The 27,907-nt window shown below is 29.8% G+C and overlaps 2 protein-coding genes across 2 annotated transcripts; both read right to left on the reverse strand.

Moving 5' to 3' along the window:
• Positions 1-1,208: 1,208 nt before the first annotated feature.
• LOC148233731 (uncharacterized) lies at positions 1,209-5,913 on the reverse strand. The gene is made up of 2 exons (XM_088188752.1): positions 5,717-5,913; positions 1,209-2,826 (listed from the first exon to the last, which is right to left on the reverse strand). The coding sequence occupies exons 1-2, from the start codon at positions 5,827-5,829 to the stop codon at positions 1,677-1,679; spliced, it is 1,263 nt and encodes a 420-aa protein (XP_088044878.1). The 5' UTR covers positions 5,830-5,913; the 3' UTR covers positions 1,209-1,676.
• Positions 5,914-7,448: 1,535 nt separating this feature from the next.
• NKCC (sodium potassium chloride cotransporter) lies at positions 7,449-26,717 on the reverse strand. Its single transcript, XM_088188913.1, has 17 exons — positions 26,578-26,717; positions 20,540-20,759; positions 12,593-12,670; positions 12,334-12,514; positions 12,008-12,267; positions 11,818-11,926; positions 11,607-11,746; positions 11,355-11,546; positions 11,061-11,292; positions 10,639-10,760; positions 10,433-10,568; positions 10,154-10,365; positions 9,394-9,635; positions 9,079-9,326; positions 8,718-9,018; positions 8,501-8,646; positions 7,449-7,777 (listed from the first exon to the last, which is right to left on the reverse strand). The coding sequence occupies exons 2-17, from the start codon at positions 20,744-20,746 to the stop codon at positions 7,530-7,532; spliced, it is 3,054 nt and encodes a 1,017-aa protein (XP_088045039.1). The 5' UTR covers positions 20,747-20,759; positions 26,578-26,717; the 3' UTR covers positions 7,449-7,529.
• Between the last annotated feature and the right edge of the window lie 1,190 nt (positions 26,718-27,907).

The raw sequence follows: 27,907 nt of genomic DNA on the forward strand, positions 1-27,907 counted from the left end.
CGTCAACTATTGCGTAGCTAATTACATCTCTGCTCTTTCTAAGTAAAATAACAATTTATAAAAAAGTTTTGCGATATTTTGATTAAGGAAAATTATACATTTTATACATAAGAGTGATATCAAATTGTTGATCCTGGTCTGTGATAACTCTTTCCGGTGCCCCAAATCTCGCAACCTAACGTTCACACTATGTAGAATGAAATTATATCACTCTGCATTTTCAGGTAAATTTTATTATTAAATAAAATGTAAGGGAGTCTACGTACTTCCGCTTTATTAATAAATCCTCAAGAAAAATAGCCATACTAAAATACTTAGGAATTTAAAGACACGAACAAAAAACAGCACTCTCGAAAACTATTGTTGTAAATATATATATATATTTCATATATATCGAAAATTATAGTATTGTGCTGTCAAGAAACAGTTTTTGACATTGTTCCGTTCGACAAAGTTATTTTTATTCAGTCGCCTAAAAGGACGATAAAGCCACTACAATATATGCAATTTTGGATGGCCAAACTGGAGAAATACTTACGCTTACTTTTAGATAGGCGGAATTTTATCATATGGCTCAACTGATTTAAATGAGCGTTTTCCCAATTCGACTAAGCTGTTCGGAGAAAATATATAAAGGGGTTCGTAAGAACGACTACATACTCACATTTCAACGGGTATCAATACCTCCTTTCAAATTTTTAAAAAAAGCTCATCTTCTCCAGATCCAAATAACAGATATAATATAAATTAACTTAAAAAAAGCAGCAGCTTAATGTAACTTCACATTAAGTTTTCGTAAAAAAAATCCAAAATGTTCATGCTCTGTGGCCAATGGATTCTTGATGTAGGAATTAAAAATGCAGCCAAAAATATATTAGTCTTGTTGATTAATCAAATGTACTTTTATGTATAGTTTCTTATTTCACTATATAATTCTCATATTTGAGTAAAATTTACATAAATGCCTGACTTGACAATAGTACTCAGTAGCTTGCCATATAATTTAAATCTTAAAAGTAGTCCATATCTAAAATTAATTTGCTGGCTTAGTAAAATTATTATTATTGTCTATACCTCCATTAAATCGGACAGCAATTTTAAGTACTTTTTATTGATGCAAAAAAATTATCATTAATAGAAAGTTTATTTCAAGTTCCTTTACAATCATAATCAATTCATTAAATATAAATTTTTATTAATAGAAAGCATCCATTTTAATGACTTTATTTTTGATAAAAATTACAATGTGATATATAGACACATATATTCGATATCATTTAACACACATATAAATACATTATTATTAATATAAGCATTGAATACAAGTAAAGCTCCAACGTTTGGTCCTGCATAATATTGTATGCATTATAAAACCCTTGCATTTTGCAAATTTTGGAATCACATAATTTGGAATTAGAAAAAATATCATTACATAAAAATAATTATTAACACAGCATGTATTAAAAAATATTATTTATACTGATTAATCGTGATACAAAAATACTCATTCTGTCTCTCGGGTGCATCTACAATCCGATTAACGATTCAACCTTTATCGTACAATAAAACGTAATACATTCACAAATATAATTGACAATGTAAACAGTGATTATATTTTAAAGTAAATGCGTACAAAATGAGTTCATAAAAACGCTTCAGAAAATTCTAAAAATAATCTAAGAAACAAACTCAGACTTTTGATGTTTGTCTTCTTTTTTATACTTCTTATTCTTGTCGTGTTTTAAGTTGAAATTCTTTTCAACGTCCGCATACTTCTTGCCTTTGCGAGCTTCGCCAAAATACTTATTTTTTCTCTCTTGCCATTCGCGACTTTCAAATTTTCGGTTTTTCTTGTGTTTCGCATCTTTTTCATTGCGGATCTTCAAATTATCATCGAAACTATATTTACTATCTTTCATAGTGTTTTTATTATTGGCCTTCGAAAGATTTCCTTTTGGAGCCGATGAATATTTACCGTTATTTTTGAAGAATTTCTTACGACTGCCTTCCAATTGATCTTTGTAAGTTTTGGGACCGATGAACGAGTTATGAACTGTACTCTCGATCGATCGTTTCTTCCGCAATAGTGTTTCGTCTTCGTCGTCGATTTGAACATCTTCAATACTGTCGTCTAAAATCGTAGATTTTTCATTTGCCGTTAAAAAGTCATATTCAACGGGACTCTTATTTTCACTGTTTTGGATACACTGGCAGTTATTACTTTCCAGAATCTGCATAGCATTTTTTATAACACTTTTGTAGTGATTGTCTTCAGAATCTTCAAGGTTGTTTTGTAATTTATCAATTCCAAGAGTGGAATGGACCAACTCCAATTTTTTTATCTGCAACTTGAGAACAAAGTTTTCGTACTCTAATTTATCCGTGTTATAGAGGAACTCGGTCAACGAGCGCGTCATCTCTGTCGAGCAATTGTCCATGGTGCCCCACACGTGACCGATGGCTAAGCAACCCGTCACAATGAGCGCGCCAAACAAAATCATGTTCAGCATGCGGCTCACTTTATTGTTCCTCTTGTGAATGTACGATCTAACTTTGGTGCCGGAAGTGATGTATTCGTCGTTCAACTCTTCTCCTTTCAAGCCATAGGAATAGAAGTCAAAGTCACCGAGAGAAGGGTTCTTCTTGAGTGTCGGCTGAGCTTCGGGCGAGCCTTGTTGTGTTTCTTGAGCTTTAGGCGGCTCTTGTTGCTGCTCCGATTCGATAGTTATGTTTGTTTGTTCGTCGCTCTCCGTCGTATCGCTTTCTTCATCGGTGATTACCATAATGCCGTCGGCGTCCAAGTCGTCGTCTTGCCTTTGCTCTTTGCTGAAAATAAACAAGCAACAATATAGCACTCGACACTGCAAATGTTTGACATTAAAAATATACATTTTTGGAACTGTTAAGAATGCGTGACCAAAATAAATTCCTTTGTGTACTAAAATAAAATGTTATTGTTGTTAACTAGCATCATAATCTACAGCAAATTAAACATTAATAAAGTTGTCTAAATAAATAGATTTGCCAAGTTAACTAATAAATAACGCGAAATAATTTATAAATAACCTATAAGTTAATTTATATAAATACAATTGAAAAGTTTGAGCAAAATGGTTCTATTTATAAATATATTATATAAAGAGATGATTATTGGAGTGACATCGTCATATTTTTATCATTGTATGAGGGTGCACAGTTTTATTTATTTTTTAATCTAAATCCATATACTCAGTTAGTTTGTTTCGCTGAGAAATATTAAAATAAAATTATGTAGATAGATTCATAAGCTAAACTTAGAAATGTGATTTTTATTGTTTTTAGTTTTTAATATTTTTTTGAAAGGCAATGTTGAATAGCTTTAAAAACAAACAAAAGTTCAGTAGCCCTATAATACTGATTTAGATTCACCAAAACTGGGCAATGGGAAGCAGTTTTTGACTAGCACATATCAAAGCAAGAATGTTTTTATTTTGAAAATCACATTGATTTTTAGTGATTGGCTTTTTTATGTTGAGTGACTTCAATTCCGTATCAATAAATAAGTAACAATAACAGTCGCTTAATATGATAACGAATTAACTTGGTGAATGGATGCTTCTCTCGTGGTCAATTTGAAATCTCAATATCCTTAACGGGCATCCAAAACAATTTCGTTTTCTAAATGTCTCACTACTAAATAAATATAGTGATTTAACTGTATAAAAATGATTTTTAAAATTAGTTTATTTTAATTTTGTGCAATGCTATAAACACTTCTTCAAAAATAGATAAAAAACCATTCCAGAGGAGTCAGACTGTAAATTTACATACATACAATTTGCTTTTATAAACGAAAGTTGGAACGTTTCCATTGTTGGTTGCTACCGTCCTTATTATATTTTTATAAACTTATACTGTAACTCATTTTAATATTTAAAACCCCAACTATATTTTTATTTCTTCAGTAATTTTATTCTAGACGTTTAGATTTGAGCCCAGTTATCTAATCTTTCGGATCAGATTCAAAGGACTTGCTAATATAAACATTTATGATTTACATAAACATCAAATAAACATATCTCTTGCTCCATGAGCAATATCAAAACATAGACGCTCATAATCCATCCCGCACAAGAAGATAGCATCATGATGTCATTGAGTAATAATAATCTAGAGGCACTGAGTAACTCCTCGTTATATTCTACACATTTATTTTTAATAAAATTAATGTCATGTTTTTATATTATTTAAAAATTGCTCATAAGAAATTTTTCTCATTAAGAAATGTTAATCCCCATTTGTGCAACATTTTAAATTGTCTCTTATATTTTCACTAGCTTTTGAATTTGGCTTTGACTGTATTTTATTTTTATTTACATTGTGTCTTGATGAATTTTTTTTGATAAAAAGATATAAGTATATGAAAAAAGCTATATACACAAATTGAATGGTTAAATATGTCTGTAAATAACAAGGGTGCTTTGTGAATAAACCCTTGAGAGAAATCGTCAGATTAGAACATCCAAGAGTCTGAAGTAATCAATGACTTTACAGACTTTCAAAAACCATAAGCAATTATCACCATACCCAGAGCTTCTATAACCGTTTTTACCACTAAGCAATATATTGTACTCGTCAATAATTGGTTGATTTAATTCGGGATTTAAACAGCCACAATGGTATAGTTTATAGAGGGTCAACCATGAAACATACATATTCTTTATTAAAAAAAAACTTAAAGGGGGGAGGCTGAGTTAAAATGAGTGTTTAAAAAAGCCTTTTTCTATATTGGTCTGTGCTTACGTGGGAGAACGTATAAAAGGCTCGGCAACTGCCTATTTCAACGACTCTTTAGCGTCTATTCTATATCGAGCTCGACAGGCAGCTACAACTTTTACTTTTTGATTGACAATGAGTTTTCTGCATTCAACACCGTCGCCCGATACTGACACCTGAATTATATCTGTGTATGGGCATACAGTTAAAATATATTTTATATATATATATGAAATATAATTTGTATATTTATAATAAATAATTATGTTATAAAATGTAAAATTTATTCATTTATATGTATCATTATAAGTATGTTTAATTTGAGTCCAAATGAAGAATTTTTTGTTTGTTAAATAAAGCTTTCGAAGAATAAAATTTTCTGAACATATCTGGATTAAATACTAACAATGAGATATGGGAATTTTTAAAGAACAATCTTTGAGTTGGCAAACATATTCATTTAAAGCAGTGCGAACATATTCTTTTTATATCTGCAGCCCGGCGAAAATGGGAAAAATGTTTCGCGGACCGACATCAACCCAAAATAAAAACCAATGTTAAATAGAATATTACCAGGTTGAAGACCACTGATTTAAAGCATATTATAAATACTTGATATCTTGTAAGTGCAAATTTTTTTAATTTTTTAAATATATTCGATCCGATAAATTAAGATAATGATACTTGAATCAATCTTTAATTAACTTTTAGATACTATAGAAGAAATAGTCAATATACAAAACTCTTAAATAAATTACACGCGTGGAGGGATTAAAGTATTATGCAGATGTTTTTTAAAAGTGACTCTTATCTATCTGTAATAAAAATAAAAAGTATTTAAATTGCAGAAGTTAAGTTAAAGCGAACGCTTATAATGCATCCATTGAAGAGACGCCATTGTACGAAGTTCCCGAATGTAATTACTAAGTGTTGTTTATTTTTAGAAAAGGGCAGAAAATACCTCTGAAACGCAATGGCGCCTTTGTCTTCGCCGTCCTCGCGGTGAGAGTTGTTCATGACCAGAGTCCAGGTGTCCTTGTCGCCGAACTTCTCCATGTGTTCATCCAAGCTCATCCTTTCGCGGAGAAGCGCCGGCGAAGAATGGAACCAGAGTTGCTTATTTACACAGCAACAACAAAGCGAAGTTGTCACCCGCACGCCCGATTTTATCGGTGCTGCCAGTGACAAAAATACAAATCGGCTCTTAGGGTTCTTTTTAATATGAACTGACAACGTAATTTACAATATATAATATATCTGTTTCTCTATTTTTGCTGTTTGTTTCCCTCCCTTTCTCCTTAAATCAATTTTATTTTTTTTCAAAAAAATCTCTGCTAGTTGCTTTTATCACTCGGTTTTACAATTTTAAGAGCTAATTAAAAGTCTTTCAATTTCAGGGCCACTGAGAGAAAAATCGGGCCCCGGTGCTTATTATTGCCGCATAAATATAATATTTAAGCGTTTTTTGTATAAACGAAAACGAAAAACAAAAATGTAATTGAAACCATTTCATATTTTTTCTCTGTGACTTAGGTGACTTACATAAATTATGTCACAATTGAGGAGGGGGGGGGGGGTCTACGAAATTGTGACAGTATGAAACAAAAAGAAGTTTAGCTCAATGAAATATTGTGACAAATGAGAAGGGGAGGGAGAGTAAAAAAACTTCATGAAAAACCTGTGACATCATTTATTGAAGCCAACCTATGGAGAATTGTAAAGTCATAAACGAATAGGTAAAGAAACGGAGATCCGATTCACGGAAACTTAGATTCTGCAATAAATCAGTGTATACCTCTTTGTCTTAATATTTATTTTATTTTTATAAAAATTAAAAATATATCAATCGATATGATCCGGGCCTTGATGATTTATATCGGCTGATTTATACCCCCTTTCTCGTCGGGCATGGATACATTAATAAATGACGTTGATGACAATATACAATTGGAGTTAATTGATCTTTAGGTTAATTGGAGCTAATTCTCTTCTCATGGCAACTCTGGCGGGCTCACACGCCGGTGCGGGCGACAACAAAGATGAGCTTACTATTATTAACAAATTCAAATTACTTTTAGGGTAGATGCAGAATATATCATATAGGTTTACTATTTTTCGGTGAAGATCGAAGCTTAAGTGGTGCTTACAGCTAAAACCCGAATCTAATCCCCAGTTTCAAGTGATTATCTTGGGCTGACGTGTAGACTTTTATTTAAAACATATCCGCATGAAAGGGAACTTTTTGTTTGGGAACCGCTGTTACTTATTTTAAGTCATCCAATAAGGGTTGATGTACAATAAATTGCTACGGTGCGGTTGAATGTGATCTTTCGTTGCTTTGTATCACAAATTTATAATTAAATTTAAAATTGTCAGGACCTACCGGTTAGGAACCCGAGTAATTGCCTAATGAAAGGTGCTCCTGATATTGTATATCTTCAAAACAAAAGCATGTTTTTGATTAATCAATAATACGCATTAAGCTATAGATATGATCTAAAATATCTTACATCTTGGAAAATCCAAATGAGCGGAAATGTAATATTTATTTAGATAAAAGACTTAATAGATGCGGTAGTATGAGATAATGTTTTATATTCTCAGATTGTATCGTATTTTATAAATTATCATTTGATCTATATAATATGTACATACATATGCACTTAAAATTAAAATAAGAACAACTAAGGTTACACGAATCTATGATATTTTTAATTTAATTTAATTTAATAACGTTAATGTAAATAAATATATTACACAGTTACAGTTAAAATCTATGAGTAGAACGTCAATACTGAAGTTTGATTTCCTCTGACGAGCAAGAACGGTGGCATATCTTTAGTCAAAATTTCCAACCATGCCATATACAGAGGAGCAGAAACAGTGCCCTTTCTTGGCATTGGAAGTGACATCACAATCATCGAAGATTCTCTAGAATTCTCTAAAAGCAGTTCCCTTAATCTCAGTTGACGATTGGTCTTCTCTTGCAAAGTCAACAGTTCAGTTTCTGGAATACAGCATTCTGAAAAATAAAAAGATTATTACCGAGAGAAAAACAGTCAATACCGGTATGTCAATAATTGCCCGAAAAGATACCGCTCTCATAATTCACTATGTTTATTGATTAGCAAAACCAAATTATTCGAATACCCGAACTAATGTTTTGATATAATAAGCATTTGAATTGCAAATTATTTTAATTTCACGCTTTCATTACTTATAAAAATTATATTTACAAATATGTCTGAATGGAGATAAAAATGTAGAAAGAATTTCGTGTATGCAATAGCTGGTTTTGTTTTCACTTCGCCAGCCACCCCTATCATAAAAAAGGGGCCGGCAGGGCTACTGGGAACTGCTAGGTACCGTTAGACTTGCTTGAGATAAAGCAAATGTATTCCTTTTATATTGACATGTCGCGCATATCGTATTAAAATATCGATCTAAAAAATTAAAAAATATTTTCGGTAATACCGGTATTTCATTTTGTAATACCGGTAGTACCAAATGTTGCACTGTTTTATATATCCGGTATTGTGCTATAGTTGCAACGCTTGTACTATACTACAAACATGTATATTGTTATACAAAAATATGGGTAAAATAAAAAAATAGACATTTAGAAGAGTAATAAATGGACCGATGAAAGTGTAGGAGACCTTCAACCATTCAAATTAAACCCATTGAGGAGATCTGCAGATAGTCACTAACATCATAAAAAAATATTTAGAAACTGTTTAATTACCTGATGATGCTGCATAAGATTCTTTAAATCCTGATATTAAATTTTCAAACATTCGAGTCGTATCTTCTTTAGGTTTTTCTGTTATGTCTTGAACCATAGTCAAGCTTGAATAATCTATACGGAACTTAGAAAGTAAGTTTGCCATGCTGTGAACATATTTAATGGTTATAAAATATGTAGTAAAATCGATAAAGAAACAATAAATAGGTATACGTACTTTCGTTCTTCCATCTCCATCTCGTTCTTCCGGTTGGTCAAAGCAAATATTCTAAGCTTACACCCTGACCAATTGCTTCTGGTCGATATGATATACGGAAGTAGCATTGTTAGACCACCGTCGTCGTACAACCACCACACGTCGATCATTCCTTTCTTTTGCTTATTCTGGAAAATGCTCATTCTGTCCAAAACTTCTTTGGATAGTTGCACTCCGTTGCGAGACTGATAGATGATTTGCTTCTGCAACGCTTTTTTCTTTGGCTTCAATTCGTTCATAGTGAAGCTCTTCGCAGACGTAGCTAAAATTTAACTCAATCATAACTCTGATTTATACAAATTCATATATACAAAATACTTACGTGTAGGCGTCGATGAGTATGTCAGAGACATTTCATTTTGTGACGTGTGTGATATGTCGAGATTCGAATCTGCGTGCATCATTTGACTAGTGTTGACTCTATTGCTTATTGTTAGATCTCCAGTTGAAGTTCCACTAGTTAATGCACCGGCAGGAGTTGCAACGTCATCGTCTCCCATGACTTTGGAAAAGTCGAGTCCTCCGTGGAGTCTCAATATCACAACTGCCAATCTGCTATCGAACGCGTTACTAAAAAGGCACAATATGTTATAGTACATCCAGTTTAGTGTTAAGTTGAGTAAATAATTATTCTTACTGCAAAACATTGAAATATGCGTTAAGTTCCTCAGGATGACAACTTCTCCAGTCTTGTTTGAAACCCATCATCAACACATTTGGTGACATTTTCCCGATACCAGAAGCTTGCAACAATGCTCTAGCCCCACTCTCGAATCCAAACCCATCAATGGCTGAGATGAAAGCTTTGATTTTTCTTTGGATGAGCCATTCGTTGGACATTTTATAGTTCAGCGCCTTCTTGCGATGTGACACTTTTATCTATGAATGGATTAAATTAAGAACTCGGTTTTATAATCGTATCGTATCGCATAACATTACAATTAAAAAACTTATTTTAGCAAAGCAAGGTTCGTCTCTCCATTTATCGTTTAACATTTCCCTCGTATTATTAACCGCATAAATCATGTAGGAATGTACGCGTTTTTAAATTGTACAGACTGTTATACAAACGACAAAATTCCGTCTCTTAACGGCAGGTACTTACAAATTCCATTGCTGCCCGATTTAAGCAAATCAGGACGAAAGCCCCGATTAAAACAGCCTAAATAGCACAATAAGATATTTAAAAGATTAAAACAGATTTCAATACCGTCCCAAATTACACAAACATTTTCAAAGAATGTGGTTAATCTCCTCCCAATTCCCCGGGCATGATGTATAGATTATATTATCTTAATATTTTTAAATAAATGCTAAAATAATTTAATCTAAGGTTATGGAGGAAGGGGTGTATATTATTTAATATTTGTTATTGTATGTATCCGAAGACTACTTACTTGTGATATGTCCCCAGCGATCAAGAGCGAATTGTGCTTCGTGATGAGATTCGCGAGATCCAATAGTGGAGGTCTAGCTTGTACTTTTCCCGAAAGAACCAAAATCTGTGGACGATAGTTCTTTACGTGCTCGGTAGTGCTGGTTATTCTATAAACCGATATCAAAGCTGATTTATAGGTTTGTGCTTGCGTGGATGATCCCCAATTTACGTCTAAAAAAACGTTTATTAATCATACTATAATATATGTAACATTAACTTGGAATTAATCATTGCTTACCTGGTTTTCTGTAAACCACAATCAAGTATAGAGCGAATATGATGATAAACGTAATCAAAGATGTTGTCCAGTCGATCAAGAACATAATAACGACACAAAGAACAAATCCAGCCAAACTCAGCCATACATTATAGAACTAAAATAAAAAATGTCTTTAGATATGCTTAAAAGAAAAGATAATGAATTCAATAATTATGTATAGTTACTCTGAATGTAGGTCTCCATCCAAGAGGTTTGATCAAAGCAGCGTGAAATGTACAAAAGTTGATAAGTGCATAAGATGCTAGATAGAAGTTGGAAATCAGTGGAGCGATAACGTTGAGTTCAGCTGGAAAAAAGTATGGTTAATTTATTTATTAAAGGCTTGGTACATCCTTTTCTTATTTTTTTGTCACTTTGTTCCAAAACTGTATTATAAAAAAATGCTAAGCACCTCTTGAATGAGGTCGCTGATTACTTATAAGTACTCTAACGCGTTATAAAAATGGTTTAATAGTCTCAAAGGAAGCGCTATGAAAAGCCAAGAGCAAAAAGGACGTCAAGTTTGGTCGAATGTCAAGGTTCTCCATACTTTTAATATATTTGACAGTAAATGTGTCCAACTTTAAGTAATATATTATATGTATACCAATCAGCAAGAAGACCACTGCCACTATTAAAGTCAGAACGTATCCTCTGTACGGCTCTCCATGTTTGCCGTATCCTTTGGAGAAGAATATGAGTCCGGGGTATATCTTGTCAATTCCTAGTGCTTGTATTAATCTTGGCACTGATAGAAGATTGGTTAGAGCTGTACTTAAAGTTGCAGCGAAGCATCCAGCGTATATGAAAGGACCCCACGAAGACATCAATTGCATGACCTTTAAAGAAAAACCAATTCAAAGTCAAATATAAATGTGGAGATAATTGAGTTAATACTTACACTGTAGCTGTTATGCAATCCGTATTGGCAGTTTGGAGCGCAGCTTGAAATAGTTCCATTGATCAAGTCCGTCACGTTTCCAGAAGCGTCTCTTAAAGCTGCTCCACCGGCGAATACCACGAAAAGGGCATAGCTAAACATGGAGAGTATCAAAGCAAGCATTGTCCCTTTGGGAATCGAAGATGCTGGATCCTATGAAAATACATTGGAATTAATTACATTAGATTTAGTTGAAGCTGCTTTGAAACATACCTTCAAATCTCCTGATATGTTTGCGCCTGCTTGTATTCCAGTCACGGAAGGGAAGAATATGGAGAATACTGAGAAAAATGTTTGATTTACTTTTTCGCTATAGCGATAATTGGGTCCCCAATTTTGAGCAAAAACATCAACTGAAAAGTGGCATATTATGCGTAAGACGATTTAATTTACAGAACAAGATGATAAAAAGAAGGAAAATTACGGTCAAATCCAGAGAAACCCTTTGCTCTTTGCTCGTCATCCAACGGCCCAATTCCAGTACCCACCAAGAAGTCTATTATAGCACCAACGATTATGGCTATCAAGAAGTTCTAAAATTAAGTTTAAAATTTATGCAACTCTAGCCATAAAAAACTGGTCAGCTAATGTAAATAAATATAAGTTTAACTTACTTGTGCTTTGCTCTCCCATTCCATACCAACAGCACAAATAAGTATCATCACTACAATAGCAACCGATCCTATTATTCTGACGTCATTGTTACCACCGTCGATGATCTTTATGTCATATTGACTCAATAGGTCATTGAGAGAATTGCAGAAACCTATGGTGTTCATACTAGCAGCGACTGCATTGGCAAATGCAAAGACGACTCCAACAGAAGCTCCAAATTCAGGCCCCAATGATCGAGATATAATGTAATATATACCGCCTGTGGAATATAATAGTTAAATACTATATATGTAGATTTATAAGATATATCAAGAATAAACATTACCTCCTTTGACTTCTCCATTTGTGCTGATGGCAGATAGTGATAGTGTAGTGATGATGCAGACGACGGCAGATATGGCAATGATGACCAAAGTTAGACCTATACCTGATTGCGCCACGACCCAAGATAGACGCAAAAAGAGCATCACTCCCCAAATGTTGAGAAGACATGGTATCAGTACACCCTACAAATAATATAATATTTATCTAAATATGCTTTGAAAGCATAATACAAGTATATACATATATGTTCATAATCCTACCTGAATCCATCCTAATTTGATTCCTACGTGTTCATGTGCAGCATCACCAGCTTTTAGATCAACTTCCACAGTTTCATCCTGAAATTAAAATTATCTTTGATTTTATCCGTGTAATATTATTTCCTTGTGATCGTGAAATACGATTTTAAGATACGAGTAAGTTATCGTATCGTATAGATATAGATATGTAATCTTCATAAACAACAATAAATTTCACTTTAAATTACGTCACTGGCAACCTTATATTAGATTAATAGTTTTATGTTGATATTGATTGAGAAATCTACGCATTAGTGAGACTGATAAAATACCTTATATTATTGTTTTATTATTTGTGTAGTACTAAGAATTTCTTATCTGAAGCTGCTTGGAAAAGCAATCAATTAATTTTGTAAAAGTGTAAAAAGGAAAATGCTTTATTCATTATTACAACGTCAAGTAATTATTTACCGATTATCTGTGTAAATATAAATATTATTAATTTTTTTCTATTTTTTTTTAGGTATTTATAATTTAATCTTGTTACCGACCGTTCCCACTGCAACGGCACCGACACGAATTTATTGCTTTTGACGTGGATTTTTGACTTCTAAGAAGTGATCATTGTTTTTGCGCCCTCCTATTAACCAAAATTCGGTTTGAATATACTTTGGCCAAGACTCTTATATCAGAAGTCCGTAATAATATTTGTAAGGATAGCTTTCATATTTTTAAAACAGTGTATCATTTGAACTTTCATTAGGTTGGGTTTGGGTTTGAACAAAAAATGAAATATAGTACATACATCTATTTGTGAAAATGTATTTGGACTTCACTAGTTAAATATAACTTTATAGAAAAATACACATTCATTAACATTTCTACATCGTATGTAAATAAATACTGATAATATGTATGTAAATGTATATATTACTACGTAAGGAAAAGTTCAAATCATATAATTTTACTGGCACCTGCCAGATAAATTATAATTTCATTAGTAAAAATATATATCTACCGAGGTAAATGTATTTTGATATGATTTTTTGCGGAGAAAATGCTCCCACCTGCCTCGCCCCCCCCCTCCCCTGTGTGCGGTCCATAGTGTATTTTTATTTTTGGTTTCGGCCTAGTTAACCATTTTGGTTGGACACCACTGGCTTAAACGGTGTTATTTTTTAAATTTCGCTGCACTCGGAAGCCAGTTTGGTAAATGCATACAGTTTAAGAAAATTGTGGCGTTGAGAGTAACATTATTGGTATGCATCAAATGATTGGCTAAGAAGTCAAAGAACCGTTAATAATAAATTTATGTTATTTTTATACACGACTTTGACAATCTTTTATTTATTTATTTAAATTAAATTAAGACCATCGTAACCCACCGTAACAGGTTACCCCAATGCGGCACGATGGTCGAAAACAATAATTGTATTCTTTCAATGCACAAAAAATGTATATGTATAAAATAATACACATAAAGAAGCAAACAAAAAAAGCATAAAATATCAAAATTAAATGATACGAACCGGACCAGCTCCTCGTAGCTGACATTAAACAAATCATTGTGCAATGCCAGCGTATTAAGGAGCCGGATGGTGACAGCCATAGGCGAGTCGGAAAGTGCTGATGTCTTAGCCCTAACGAATATCAAAAAAGACGATCTCAAAGACGTTCTGGAATCCAAAACTGGAATTCCTCGGGAATATGTCAGAGATTGTCGACAGCACCCTTCAGTAAAATATATTTTTTAAAGAAATGCTTAGCGATATACAACTTTCTGCGCTAATCGTATCCCAACGCTCCTAAAAGAAAAGCGCTGGACATAAGAACGAATGATAACCAAATATCCTTTTATAAAGGTATCTTAAAAATCATGGTTTTAAGCTGAGCTAAGCTTATTTACTCTGTTTTGTTGCTCATAGATGTCTATATTATATAAAAATGACTTATAATTATATGTGTGCTTATATATGTTTTTATTATATTATGTATTATGAATAAATTATATTTTCAGTGTATAGTAAATTTCGGTTAGTTTATAATTCTCTCTGTAGTATAAATTATTATCTATGAAAGTATATGCATATATATTAAAGTCTTTAAATATAAAAATAAATAATCGCTATATTGTTTCAGCGATTTGCTATTGGAAAATATTATTAACTAATGTCTAACGCAAAATATAAATCCATTAAATATATCGGTTTTATAAATACAAAAAAAAATATAGAACCAATGAACGATAAAAATACTTTTAGAAATCGTATGAAAAATTACCATTATTTATCAAAATGGTAAGTCAATACCGCAAATTGAAAAGTCAATGGATATTGTTCAATAAAAAAAATAAAAATCAAGAACGATTTTCTGCAATTTATTTGCACAACTTAACGGCCTAATAGTTGGAGTTTTCTAAGAATGGTTTTTATCGTTTTTTTATAATAAATTGACCATTCAGCAATAAAAAAGTAAGTATTTTACTGTTAAAACCGTGAATAAAAAACACTTATTTATCATAAATATATGTATATTATGTTATGTAAGTTTAGCGTTCTAAATCTGAAGTGCTGTTTGATTTATCAAGTTATATAGTATTATGACAATCGCTTTATGCAATAATTTAAGTCTTAGGATTTCCTCGGCAACAAGAGTTTCACTTGTGATAATCAGTATATCGTGCTTAAACCAAAATCATTGAAAAGTGTTAATGTAATACACTTTAGTTTCACACAACAATGACAAAATGTCAAAACGTATTAGTAAAAACGAGGTCAAAAAATAAAAATTCCGATAGTGTCCTTATTGATAAGTACTATAAAATTACGATTAAATTGTCTAGAATCTAATATTTTTATATAATTTGTTTTATTTTATTAACTGACCTTAAATTATGTACAATTTGGTGTTAATTAACAAGTTCTTTTCTGAGCAAATATTTGTTCAGCGTTTTGTATAATTCACACAATGGTAATAATATCAAAAAAAATGGCATGAATTTGATAATAGGAAAAATGTGCCGAGGTAAGATTACGATTTTTTTTCAATATAATATAATTGTTTAAATGAGATTAAAATACAAAGTCTTATTTATTTATACGGTACACATATTAGCTATTTTTAGAGCTGCTAATTAGTTATATTGGTAGATGAACTGCGAAACAGTTAAATTGAAAACATATATTTAAAGAATATATTTAAACTTAAGGTGATATATTTATATATTTATCAATATTGTAGTATATTTATGTATCTAGACATACATCCATATATGGGTTTGCTTGTATATATTTAAATATGACATACATACATATATATTTTTAAATAAAATCGTAAACATTAACCTGTTTTTCATTAGAAAACAATTTTAAAATTTGTCATTTATTCCACTAAGAAAATGCGCTTATCGTAAATAATGTAATCGTATAGCTTTTTATTTAAATATTTTAAACAAATAAGCAATTAATTTAAAAATAAATAAAAGTATCATCACGCTTCGTTTATGTGGCGTGATGATGTTACTCTCAACCATCAGAAAAATATATATTATAATAATTAGACGGTATTTAAACATATATAATAATATTTTTTTTTAAATATTATTTTGATGCTAAAACTTACATTAAGCTTATCGAAAAAATGAATTATCTTGTCTCACCTATTCTTAAACGTAGATTCCTATTTTAGATTATACACGGTAAAAAGTGTATATATATTATATTTTTCCATTAATATATATTCGAACTATTTATTGTCGTATATTTTTATTGATAATTAAATTGAAATTTTAACGCGTAAAAAATAATAATGGAAAATTTATAAAATATAAATAAAGTATTTATATAAAAATAATATATGTGTTCATTAAAAATATTAACTAATGCCTGATCAGTGAACTGATTTTATTTTATTAATAAAAATACAATAGTTTATCGCGTTTTTTTATGTCAATCACTCTTTCTAACGTTTCGAATACCGATTTAGGATTGGGAGTCAATTGTAATGTTTCAAAGCAATGATTTATATTAGGTTGATATATGTTATTTTTGTGCATCTATGTAGATACATTTTTATATTTAATTAATATACATATATATTTGTAAGTATTTTAAATAATCACTGCAAGTTTTTAATTATAGCTTATGATTTAGTAGTATTAAAATTAATAATTTGCGGATTTTAAAAAATGTGTGGTTTTAATGGGTTTTTATGTTCTTTAACTCTGAGAATTTCTACACTAAACATATACTTTATTTCAATTACTACAGGAAATATGTTTTATTCCTTGGGATTCGTTGGAAAATTCTTACACTATTACCAAAAAAAATATAAAGAAAATACCCATTAAAGAGCAAATGTGTAAATAACATTTGTTTTATAACTAAGCTAAATTTTAGCAAAACATAAAAAAAACTTTTAACCAAGAAATTTTTGTATATATAATATGTTAGAGTGAATGTGTATTACTAATAAAAATATATTTTTAGCCAGCTCAATAAGAGCGCCAAAAAATAAAAAAGGCGTAACATTTCTTTCAAAAATTTTCAAACATTTTAAAAATTTATATTTTAAAATAACCTTTACATTTATTTAAGCTTATAAATGCTATAATACACCTATCTTTCTTTTCTTGTACTTATTATAAATTATTTTCGACAACATGTCAATTGCACTGAGATACTAAAAACGGCATTTTTATTCATGTTTAAAACTGTAAAATATATTTTATTTTATATTTAAATAAATATAGATAATAATTTTACGTTAATTAAAAAGAGATTGCACTAAAATTTAATGTTAAAAGGTTAAATTTTATTTGTAGCTCCCACTCAATAATAGTCTCATGGTAACCTTATATTTTACTCTCTACTTCTCGCTTTTCTATGCACACTTTGGTGAGCTACTATTATATTCTTTGTTCTGTGGTTACCATACAGCTGTTTTCGCCGCTGCTTTTTAGCGTTTATTTACTATTTTAGGTCTTAAGTGCGTACATTTGATAAATAATTATAATACAATAAACAATAAATACATTTTAAAATGCTTGCATTTAATTTGAATTACTACAAATTTTAAAATTATTTGCGAAAGATAATTGCTGGTAAAGTAGTATTAACGTATGATATTTGAATGTATATAAGTTCATGTTTTAAATGTAATGTATTGATTATATATCGAGGGGGAACAATTTAGTTTTTGCCCGGGGGCGTTAAAATTTATGTTTTTAGTATGGAAAATTTCATTTATCTGACAGGTACTAAGGAAATTATATTCTACTATAAATTTAAAAGGCGTAAAACATGTAAAAAAGTGATATAAACTGAAGTCTTTAACTGACAGTTGTGAACGCCACTTGTTAAATCCTGCACGCCACATGCAAATTTTGTGTCAAAAGTAGTTGTAGGGCGACACATACATATGTTAAGGCCAAAATACTTAAAGCCAAACCTAACCTTAACGAATTAATCAACCCCAATTTTATCTAATGATACTTCTAAAACTAACTTTATATTTTAAGCATTCGTTTGCTCAAGTTGAGTTTAGTTTGAACAGCAAATGGAATATCTCCATATTCTTTGAATAAGAGAGATGACGGAAGTATCTGAATATCAATCATAGCTAAATAAAAGTCAAATACACAAGTATTCATCTACTCCTTGATATTTCTTCTTTATCTAGTTACAAAAAGAACTGCGTGAATATAAATGTCTATGAAATACTTTCTCGAAATGTTCTTTCTATCATATTTAACTCAATGGTCAAAGTACTGTAAACAGTCCATCTAGTCATAATTGCTCTACGTCTAACACCTCGTGATTATTTGTTACTACACACGTTACACATCACACATTTCAATAAATTTGCATCTAGAGCGGCCGTCAACACGATCAATCGCCTTTTATATCTTTTTACGTCATTTAATGCACATTTTTATGTTCTCGCCATCAGGTTAATTGTTTTGCGGCCCGTCACGCCACAAATCTGCTAAACAAACATCTCAGCTCGGCGAGGTTCTAATAGAATTTCGATCGAACCGGATAGCACCGCTGAAAAGCGCCGATTCTCATATCCGCCAATCGACAACGATTTAAACAAGATATCTCTTGAGCTCAACGATATAGTCCGATGGCAATGTCTAGATCACTATGGCCATTGACGAGCTTAAAGATTTGTAGAACATGAAACCTCACTAAACAAAAAAATCTGATTCAACAGACACGGAAGCACTTGTGCACATAAGAAGAACCGACCTACAAATTTAACGTGTGTTTCTAACAAATTATAAAAGTGTAATTTATAAGTACGTTAGAGTTAGCAAAACTGGGCAAAAGTGTTATATGTATATGAATAAGTTTATTATATGAAAATATAACAACATACATAAACGTGAATTATAGTAATAAGTGTAGTTAAATGTAATGAACATTTATCAGTAAGTTGAATAATAATGCCTGACCAGATTATCTAGACTAAAAATGTAGTTGCAATGAACAATAAAATAGTGTTTATTTCTTCACTTTACATTTTTGATATTAATACTATCTATTAATTTTAAATTTTGACTTTCAGAAAGCCAAAGAAATTTTTATTTTTTCTCTCACGGAGGATGGAGATATGAACACTGATATACAATATAATTTTTCTTGGGAAACGGATAGATTTACTGATTCCCAGTTGCTTTTTACGCAAAGTTTATTGACGGAATATATTGAAAAAGAAAGCATATGTGCAATATACTATTTGCGTTAACACAGTCAGCAGTATATAATAGAGTGTTTGATAACATTAAATGTTTTAAATTTAAAATAAGTACGAAATTTCATTTGAATTATTCCTGCTGCTGAAATGACTCATTTAGCTGATGTTGACGTGGGCTTTATTATCAACAATGGGTTGTAGCAGTTACAACCCAGTACGCTTAAAAGCATATTACGATTATAAATTATTTTAGACAGACTAAAATTAAACATTATTCGTATTGATTTATGAGATTATGAGTCATTTTCAAAATATCGGCAACTACAAAGTGTTTTTTCAATAATTTGACACATCATTTTTTGAACACATAATTTGACTAACACTTTCTGAATAATTTAACAAATATACAAATAACAGTATTTGAGTCTCTAATTTATCTTATTTGCGTAAAACATTGTTCAAGATGATCCTTCACTTATTATTATTTAGCTTAATCGAATTATATTTTTTAAGTCTCTCATTTTTATTTATAAAATCTATAATTGCAAGCCTAAAACGGTTTCTTATTCGTGATGGTAAAGATAATAAATCATATTTGTTATTTTTTGCCTTTCATACCAAAAAACTTTTACTACTAATACAATGTGATTCTTGAATTTAGTTACAAGTGTTATAATTAATTACATTGGCGCAGCATCAAAATTTTTCAATAAATATTTTCTAAACTTAAATGAGGACACTTTAAAAGTATACCATTCGAAAAATCTTGTAAATAATATTATATATAAACATATTACGTGAATGTGTCAAGAAGTATTGATCAATATTAGATCTAATAAATAAAGTACTATCGAATTTTCAAAGCATAATCATTATTAGTAATTAAATTAAACATTTTTAAATAGAGACTTTGTAGCTAACTCTGCGAATAAACGTAGCAAACTTTGCTATGTAAATATATGCACTGAATTTACTACATTTTATTTTTACTATTTTATATTAGATATAGTACTCTTCAAAAAATATGAAGCTATATTACTTGGGACGAAATATGAAAAAGTTTAAATAGTACTTTTCTATTGCACTCGACAGTCATTATAGGTAGTTATAATTATAATGACAGTTTCATAACGTACAGGTAATAGCATGTCTCACAATTAGTTCCCAAATAAACCACGAAATTATGGTTAATTTTTGAAACATAAATTATTTAAAAAAATATATATATATATTTATATTAAGCATATGGTAACATTACGATGGACTCACCTTTTCCTGGACATCGTCATGCAGCTCTCCGAGACTCGGCCTCTTCAGAGCCCTCTTTGAGATACGGTAGTTATCCAGACGGGGCAGAGCCTCCCTGGTCAGCTGAGCCAAAGATTTTTTTCTAGCTCCCCCGACCTCCACTTGGGACCTCCGCCGATCGTTGTCTACCGGTGGATCCACCTTGGACACGTTGAAACGGCCGTCCATGGCGCGAGGCTCTCTGAATTTGGAAATAGGTAAGTGAGATTTTTATCAATAATTTGACGTCAACGATAAATTAACGAGATGTATTTAAATCGATAAGATTACAGCTACAAAATAAATATATCGTCTTATCGTATATTCGTAACCTAATAGATGTAACCTGAATTACAGGCAACAACTTGCACAGCTTTAATTTTTGTAAAGCCCCTATAATTTATTTCGTCATTCTAATATATCCTATACTATTATCTTTACAAGCTTACCGTGCATCTGGAAATTTTCAATATGCTTTTTCCCTTTGGAATATTTTGTCCACACGTATTAGACATTTTTTTTTACTGGCACCCACTGGCATGTATATAAAATCTATACATTTTTCTCAAGTTATTTAAAATTAATAATGTTATAAATAAAACGCATTTTAAATATTTCATTTGATATATAAATACCTTTATATAATATAATAAAAGAATAAATGAATAAAACAATTATTTTAAATAAAAAACTCACATATTCTAATACGATTAATATTATTATAATTTTTTAAATTAATTGCAATTAAATTATATTAAATTTCAATAAAAAATAACTAAATAAATTGGTAATTATAATTAAAAAAATAAAAAAAAATATATAATATAATTTAACTTCTAAAGTTAATTCTGCAAAAAAATCTATTCCATATATATAAACATAGAAAAATAGCTATTTTTATTATTTTATTTACCAGTCATTTCATTATGTAAATAAATATATTCATTCAAAATGATAAGACTATATATTTATAAGTAAAGTACACATTTTTGAGAGCTGTATATATGTACATATATTACTTTAGTATGTACATATATACTTCATTTACTGACCATAAGTATAAACGCGATTCATTCGACAACTATACGACTCTTATTTTTGTATTTTAAAATAATATATTTTTAGACTCTAGCAAAAAGAGAATTTTCTAAATTGATAACTAATGCTGATAGATCAAAGTAAAAGAGGAGAAAAACTGGTTCACTCCACCCTCATTCATGGGTACGATTTAATGAGCGTGAAAATAACGAGGTTTATGTTGCTAGAGTAGGAGCTATAGAAAAAAGTGCTCTGAAAGTATTGGAAGTTGTTACTTTGGCAGTGTTCGATATATCGTCTATGCTCCACGCTCGTTACCGAGCGTTCCCACTGCAATGGCACCAACACGATTTTATTGCTTTTGACGTTAATTTTTGACTTCTGAAAAGTGATAATTGTTTTTGTGCTCTCCTATTGACCAAAATTTGGTTTGAATATACTTTGACCCATTTTCTCATATCAGAAGTCCGTATTATTATCAGTAAGAATAGCTATATTGTTTTTGAAACATTGTGTAATTAAACCTATGCAGATAAATTAAGAAGTAATATGCGAGATGCGACGTCTGTCGGTACTTCTTCTTCCGCTGATTTCCCCCTGAGAGAAATATTTTGGACTGGCCTATAATTAGTTTTAGAACTTTGATTAGTTTTTAGTTTGAACAGCAAATGTACGTTTCGTAAATGTCAAATTCAGTTTCATAGACATTTTAAAGCAGCATATAATTTTACTAACGTCTATCAGTTAAATTATATTTTCACTAGTAGAAATATATATCTATTGGTAAAAGTGTACTTGCACTTCACTATTAAAAATACAACATTTATAGATCGCATAAGTATGTACATGTATATAATATATTACTTCGTATGTAAAAGTTATTAAATTATATTTTCACTAGTAAAAATATATATTTAACGGAAAAAATGTATTCCGATATGATTTCACTGAAATGACATATTCAAAAAAATATTTTCGGGAAAGATTTGAGATTTTTTTTTTAGATTTTATTTTAGAGATAACCAGAGAATTTCTGGTTTAGAATCAGGGAAGATATTTCAGTTTTTTCTAGGGGGGGAGGGACAAAAGTTTGACAGTCAATTATAGTTATTTTTAATACTTAGATTTCATTAAAATTCATAGGCATGCATTTTTCTGACCAAATTCAAGGGGAGGGGGCAAATACTCTCCCCCCCCCCTCCACTTCAAATGATGTCGCTGAGTATTGATGGTCTCCCGTTTTCACTATCTATGTTGGAAACGAAAATAGACAAAAGACTGACTGGCTTAGAAGCTGATTCGGATACTGACCGGCTTACCAAAGTGTTTAGCTCCTAAAAGGTAAAATAATACATGCTATTTTAACAGGGAGACCCCAAAGTATTATTGAAAATTATTATAATTTTTGACAAAAAATAAATATGTATTTATATATATATAATTATAATATATCTATGAAGTGCATATATAAAGTTTTTTTCTGGATCGACCATACTATGTAAATGCACCAACAGGTTTTGTTCTATACCTGCTTTAATTATATTTCAAAATATATACAAAAATGCAGATGACACGCTTGCTAGAAGCAACTAAAAACCAGTACAATATATAAAATTAAATAATATTAGTAATTAAATATATATGACAAAAAAAATGAAATGGTGTACTATCGTCCCCCTCTTCGTCTAGGCTGGGTTAAAGCGGTACAGGATAATAAATTTTCTACTATTCAATGGAATTTGTATAGTAGCGTATTTAAGAATTTTTCTACTGCATTAAAATACTGTTTTTAACTGATTTTCGCATATATTTCGTTTCAGCAGGTAATCAAAATCTGCGATTAAAATAAAAACATTGTTATCATGTAAAATAGATTATCCATAAAGTATGTCAATAGTATAAATAATATCTAGATAATAATGATTTTATTAATACAGTATTAATAAAATTGGGATCACCTGTGATCGTTGCAACAAAATATATTTTTATTAATTTGTCCTCAACAGTTACAGGATTACTACATTAATCTTTTAAAAAAGTATAAAGAAAGGTGAAAATAAATACTTTTCACCAATCGAACTAAGATTGACTTCGAAACACGTAGGTTGTTTACGCGCCGATTTATTATAATAACTGGCAGGTTTAATTTGACAAACTGTATTCGTCGTGACTTGACGCTTAAACTCAAATTGTTAGTTCAAACGAAAATATAAATTGCACGTTTAAAATTAAAACCATAAATGAGACATTTAAACACCTGACAGAATTCATTCGCATACTATTGCCAGATACATATTTACATATGTTGTCCAGTAAAATATCGATATTAATTGTCTTAATTACATTCAAGGCGATTTCCCGGTTTTGTGAAAAACAACTGCAAGACCGTTTTAGTCAAATAAGGTAAATTAGGTAAACTTAAGCTAATAGGTTAATATCAAAAGTTTTCATAATTGCTCAATCAAACAAATCACACAATTAAATAAGTTTGACGTTTCGATGTTGAGCGACAAAACTATAATGTAAATTAAAATCACGGAAAGAATGAATATTGACTCAATAAACGATCGATTATTATCTAGTATATGTATATAATAAATTTATATACTTACAATAATTCCCATTAAAAATAATTGTATTACATTTATTAATGCAATATTATATAGATTATTTAGAATAAACATTAATTATAGTAAGAATATTGCTTAGCTTTTATTATGTCTGAAATCTTAAATTCCTATCTAAAGTATTATTTTCTGATATACATACCTTTGACGTTAAGTGTGATTCACAACTATATACTTCATATACATACATATATATTGACTTTTTAAAACTTAAAACATACTTTTTACATTTTAAGCTCTGTATTTGATTTTAAAATTGCCACAAACAATTACAGTAATAATTTTTGCTAGCTTTAAATCAATGTTAAAAATACATTGTATTTATTTTAGCTACTATTATAAAAACGAATCTTTTACAAATTAATTGAGTTACATAGTATGTTAGGTATGTAAGATAATAATAAAATATGGCAAAAAATTATCAATAAATAATTTAATTTACATAAATGACAATAATGTTGTTCACATGAATAACTCGATTTATATGTAGAATTATTGTTTCTTTAATTTTGGTATTTGAGGTCGTTGCAAAAATAATATTTTTTATATAAAATTATATTGCTAAAATCATTTTTTGTTAGTATATATGTATATGTATATATATATTTCTAAAATTTGTAGGACTACGTGTAATGGTTGGTTATTATGTATGATATATTTTCGTTAATTGGTGATGGATTTAAAATCAATATAAAACCTATTTCTTACATAATTTATCAAATTAAAAAAAAATATTATTTATAAATTAAGGATCGGCTTGTTGTTGTTAAATACATACAAGAAATTCTCTATGAGCTGATATAGTTTTATCGATTAGCTGATCGATTTTAAGTAATCATCACGATATTTATCCGCGAGATTAAGAAATATTATGAAAACTTAATTTATGATGATCGATCGGAGTTCTAATTATAACTATTTCCGATCTCCCAGAAATATCTTTTTTTAAATTTCCGTCGAACTTTAAAAAGAGTAAATTAAAAAATATTTTCATATGGAATTTGAACCCAGTTTTCAGGTTAATAGTTAAATATTTATACCACCCGTCTATCAAAATTATGTTCAATTCGTAACGGATATAATTTTTGCAATATAGTCTATAAAAAAATCTTGGCAAAAGATGAAAGACAATAAAAAATATTTAAAAGTAAAGATTAGTCGCAATAAATTTTAATTTAATTCAGTAAGATATAATATATGGTTTTCTTTTAAATGTAATAAACTTCCAATTTGATCTAAGGAAATTTTGAAACTGTAACTTTGGTAAAAGATAAGTCAGAAAATAAAAAAAATATAAAAGCCTAATATACTGAGTGAAAATAATAAACTTAATTATATAATAAAAACTTTTAATTTATATTTAAGCTCTCGAGATAAAATTAATTTTCGTAAATGCACTTTGTGTATAGAGATAATTTTATGGTGCGGTTTTCTATAAAAAAATATTTGGTTACGATTTTCAAGATCTGAGAATAATATTTAAATACACAAATAAATTATATATCACAGGAAATTCCAAAATGCCTTATTTCTTTATTAAGAATTGTATATAAAACACCAAAAGATCTCAGTACATACATTTCAAATATGAATATCTTAATTTTAGGTCTAAGGTTTTCTATAAAAAAATATTCTGTCATGATTTTTAAGATCTGGGAATATTCTTTGAATACTCAATTATGTATTACAAGAAATTCTAATATGCCTTATTTATCTATTCAACATCAAAAAACTTATATATATATCTTAAAATAAATAATACATTTTTTAAATATGATTGAAGCAAATTCCCTAAAATATGTACTATTGATTTTGATGATTTTTAAAGTACTGTTACATCAATATATTATTATGTTTTTAGTTATTTACATGTGTTTTAATTGAAAAAATAATTAACAATGCTGTAAAAAATATATATTTTAATCAACGAAAATAATCAAAAAATAAAAACTTTTTCCCTTTACTTTTATTTATTAAATTCCTCTAATATATTTATAAATATAAATATATTAAAGAAATTTTAAAATCATATAATTCACTTTATCAACAAATATTAAAATGTGTGAAACGTCAGAAAGATTAGTCATATTCCGACTAACCAACCAATCATCGTTTCGAACGTTTAGCGTTAATTTACCTTAACAATATAATGTATAATAGACGTTTGATTAGAAAACGACAATTAGTAGATAACACGTGTTAACAAATGGCTAAATTGCGATTCTCGAACTATACAATAAAAATAGTTTTTTATCGTTCCTTTGATGGTTATTGATTTTATAGTAGCTATTTATTTTATTCAAGAAGCAGTTATTGTCATACGATACAATTCTCATCTATTCACTATTTGCTTACCTTAATGTGTAAAAAATCCCAAAATTGAATGCGAGTCGATGTGCGTTCTCTTCGAATGACGAGACCTCGAATGGACCTCTGAACGTTTGCGTCGCTCTAATAAGCGTTCATCCCTGGACACCTCTCTTCTTGGTCGACAATGTAACTCTCAAATTGTCAAGTGAAAATTAGTTAACTAACTCGCGGTTATGCCTGAAAGCCCTCAAACTGTTTTTGCGATGTAATTATTTTCAAAATAAAGCAAGTTATATGTTTATCGAACGGCATTTTATACATGCATTTTCCGATTCAACGTTCGACTTCAAGGTGCTACCATAGTCAACTGAAAAAAACTATATTGTTGTGCATATGTCAATAGATAAGAAAACTCGTATATAGTAATAGAGGTGAAATATCAAGTAAATGCATTCGTTATAGTGCACTTAAATATTTTAAATAATACGATTGCTGTAATGATACGTAATACAATTGACAAACATACACTCAATTTTTAATTGAGATAATATTAATTATTGTACAAGCAAATAATATTTTTAATTTACAATTAAACACAGAGCATTTTGTTAAAGCGAACAGTAAAAAATTTGCAAATAAGTTAAAAAAAATATATTTTAAATTCATAATTACATACGCTTGCTTGTGCATCTACAAATGCACTTATTTTTAAACGGCACTACATTAAAACATGTTGCGTAATGGTCTAATAAGATCTATAGTACACAATAACAAAGAGTCAGATTCCACCCTGAATCATTAACATTCATCAGATAATCGAGGACTGGAAGGGATGTTGGACTTTTTCTATTTTCTCAATGGTAGATAAATATTATAGGCCAGCACAATGCCGTAGATCCTTTAGTGACATATCAAGAACTTCATCCAGAACCAAGGCTCTGGCAACACAATGTTTCTGAGCAAATATTACATGTGAGCATTAAAAATTTATTAAACATATCTACTCATAATATTTACCTGATGATTAATCGTGTTTTATTTGCTGCTCAGTGTTGCCATATAGTAAATTTATTTACTGCACGTAACATTTTTTATAATAAAGTTTTTTTATTGTTTGTGTTTGATCTCCAATTTTATCTGAAACTGCTGTAACACAATACATATGGTAGGCAACTAAATTTAAAAAATTGAATATAATTTAAAAATACTTTTATTTATTTCACAGGCGTTATTATCCTTTTGCCTGATATTCATATTTCGAGTAATTTAATTGTTTTTAAAATAAACATATCACTATATTTGGGGTTCTAAGTTTAAAACAAGTGATAATGTAATGTTGCATTCTCATAGAAATAGTCTCTTAATCCTCACATAT

This window comes from Plectrocnemia conspersa, unplaced genomic scaffold, assembly GCF_051122295.1.
Source record: "Plectrocnemia conspersa isolate PC_06_02 unplaced genomic scaffold, ASM5112229v1 ptg000007l, whole genome shotgun sequence".
Lineage (NCBI taxonomy): Eukaryota > Metazoa > Arthropoda > Insecta > Trichoptera > Polycentropodidae > Plectrocnemia > Plectrocnemia conspersa.

Coding starts and splice junctions, on each gene's coding strand:
- LOC148233731 (XM_088188752.1), bottom strand. CDS start 5,829: ATGAGCTTGGATGAACACATGGAGAAGTTCGGCGACAAGGACACCTGG. Junction 2,827..5,716: donor GGCGCCATTGCGTTTCAGAG/GTATTTTCTGCC, acceptor GTTTATTTTCAG/CAAAGAGCAAAGGCAAGACG.
- NKCC (XM_088188913.1), bottom strand. CDS start 20,746: ATGGACGGCCGTTTCAACGTGTCCAAGGTGGATCCACCGGTAGACAAC. Junction 9,019..9,078: donor ATACTCATCGACGCCTACAC/GTAAGTATTTTG, acceptor GTTAAATTTTAG/CTACGTCTGCGAAGAGCTTC. Junction 8,647..8,717: donor ATGGAGATGGAAGAACGAAA/GTACGTATACCT, acceptor ATATGTTCACAG/CATGGCAAACTTACTTTCTA.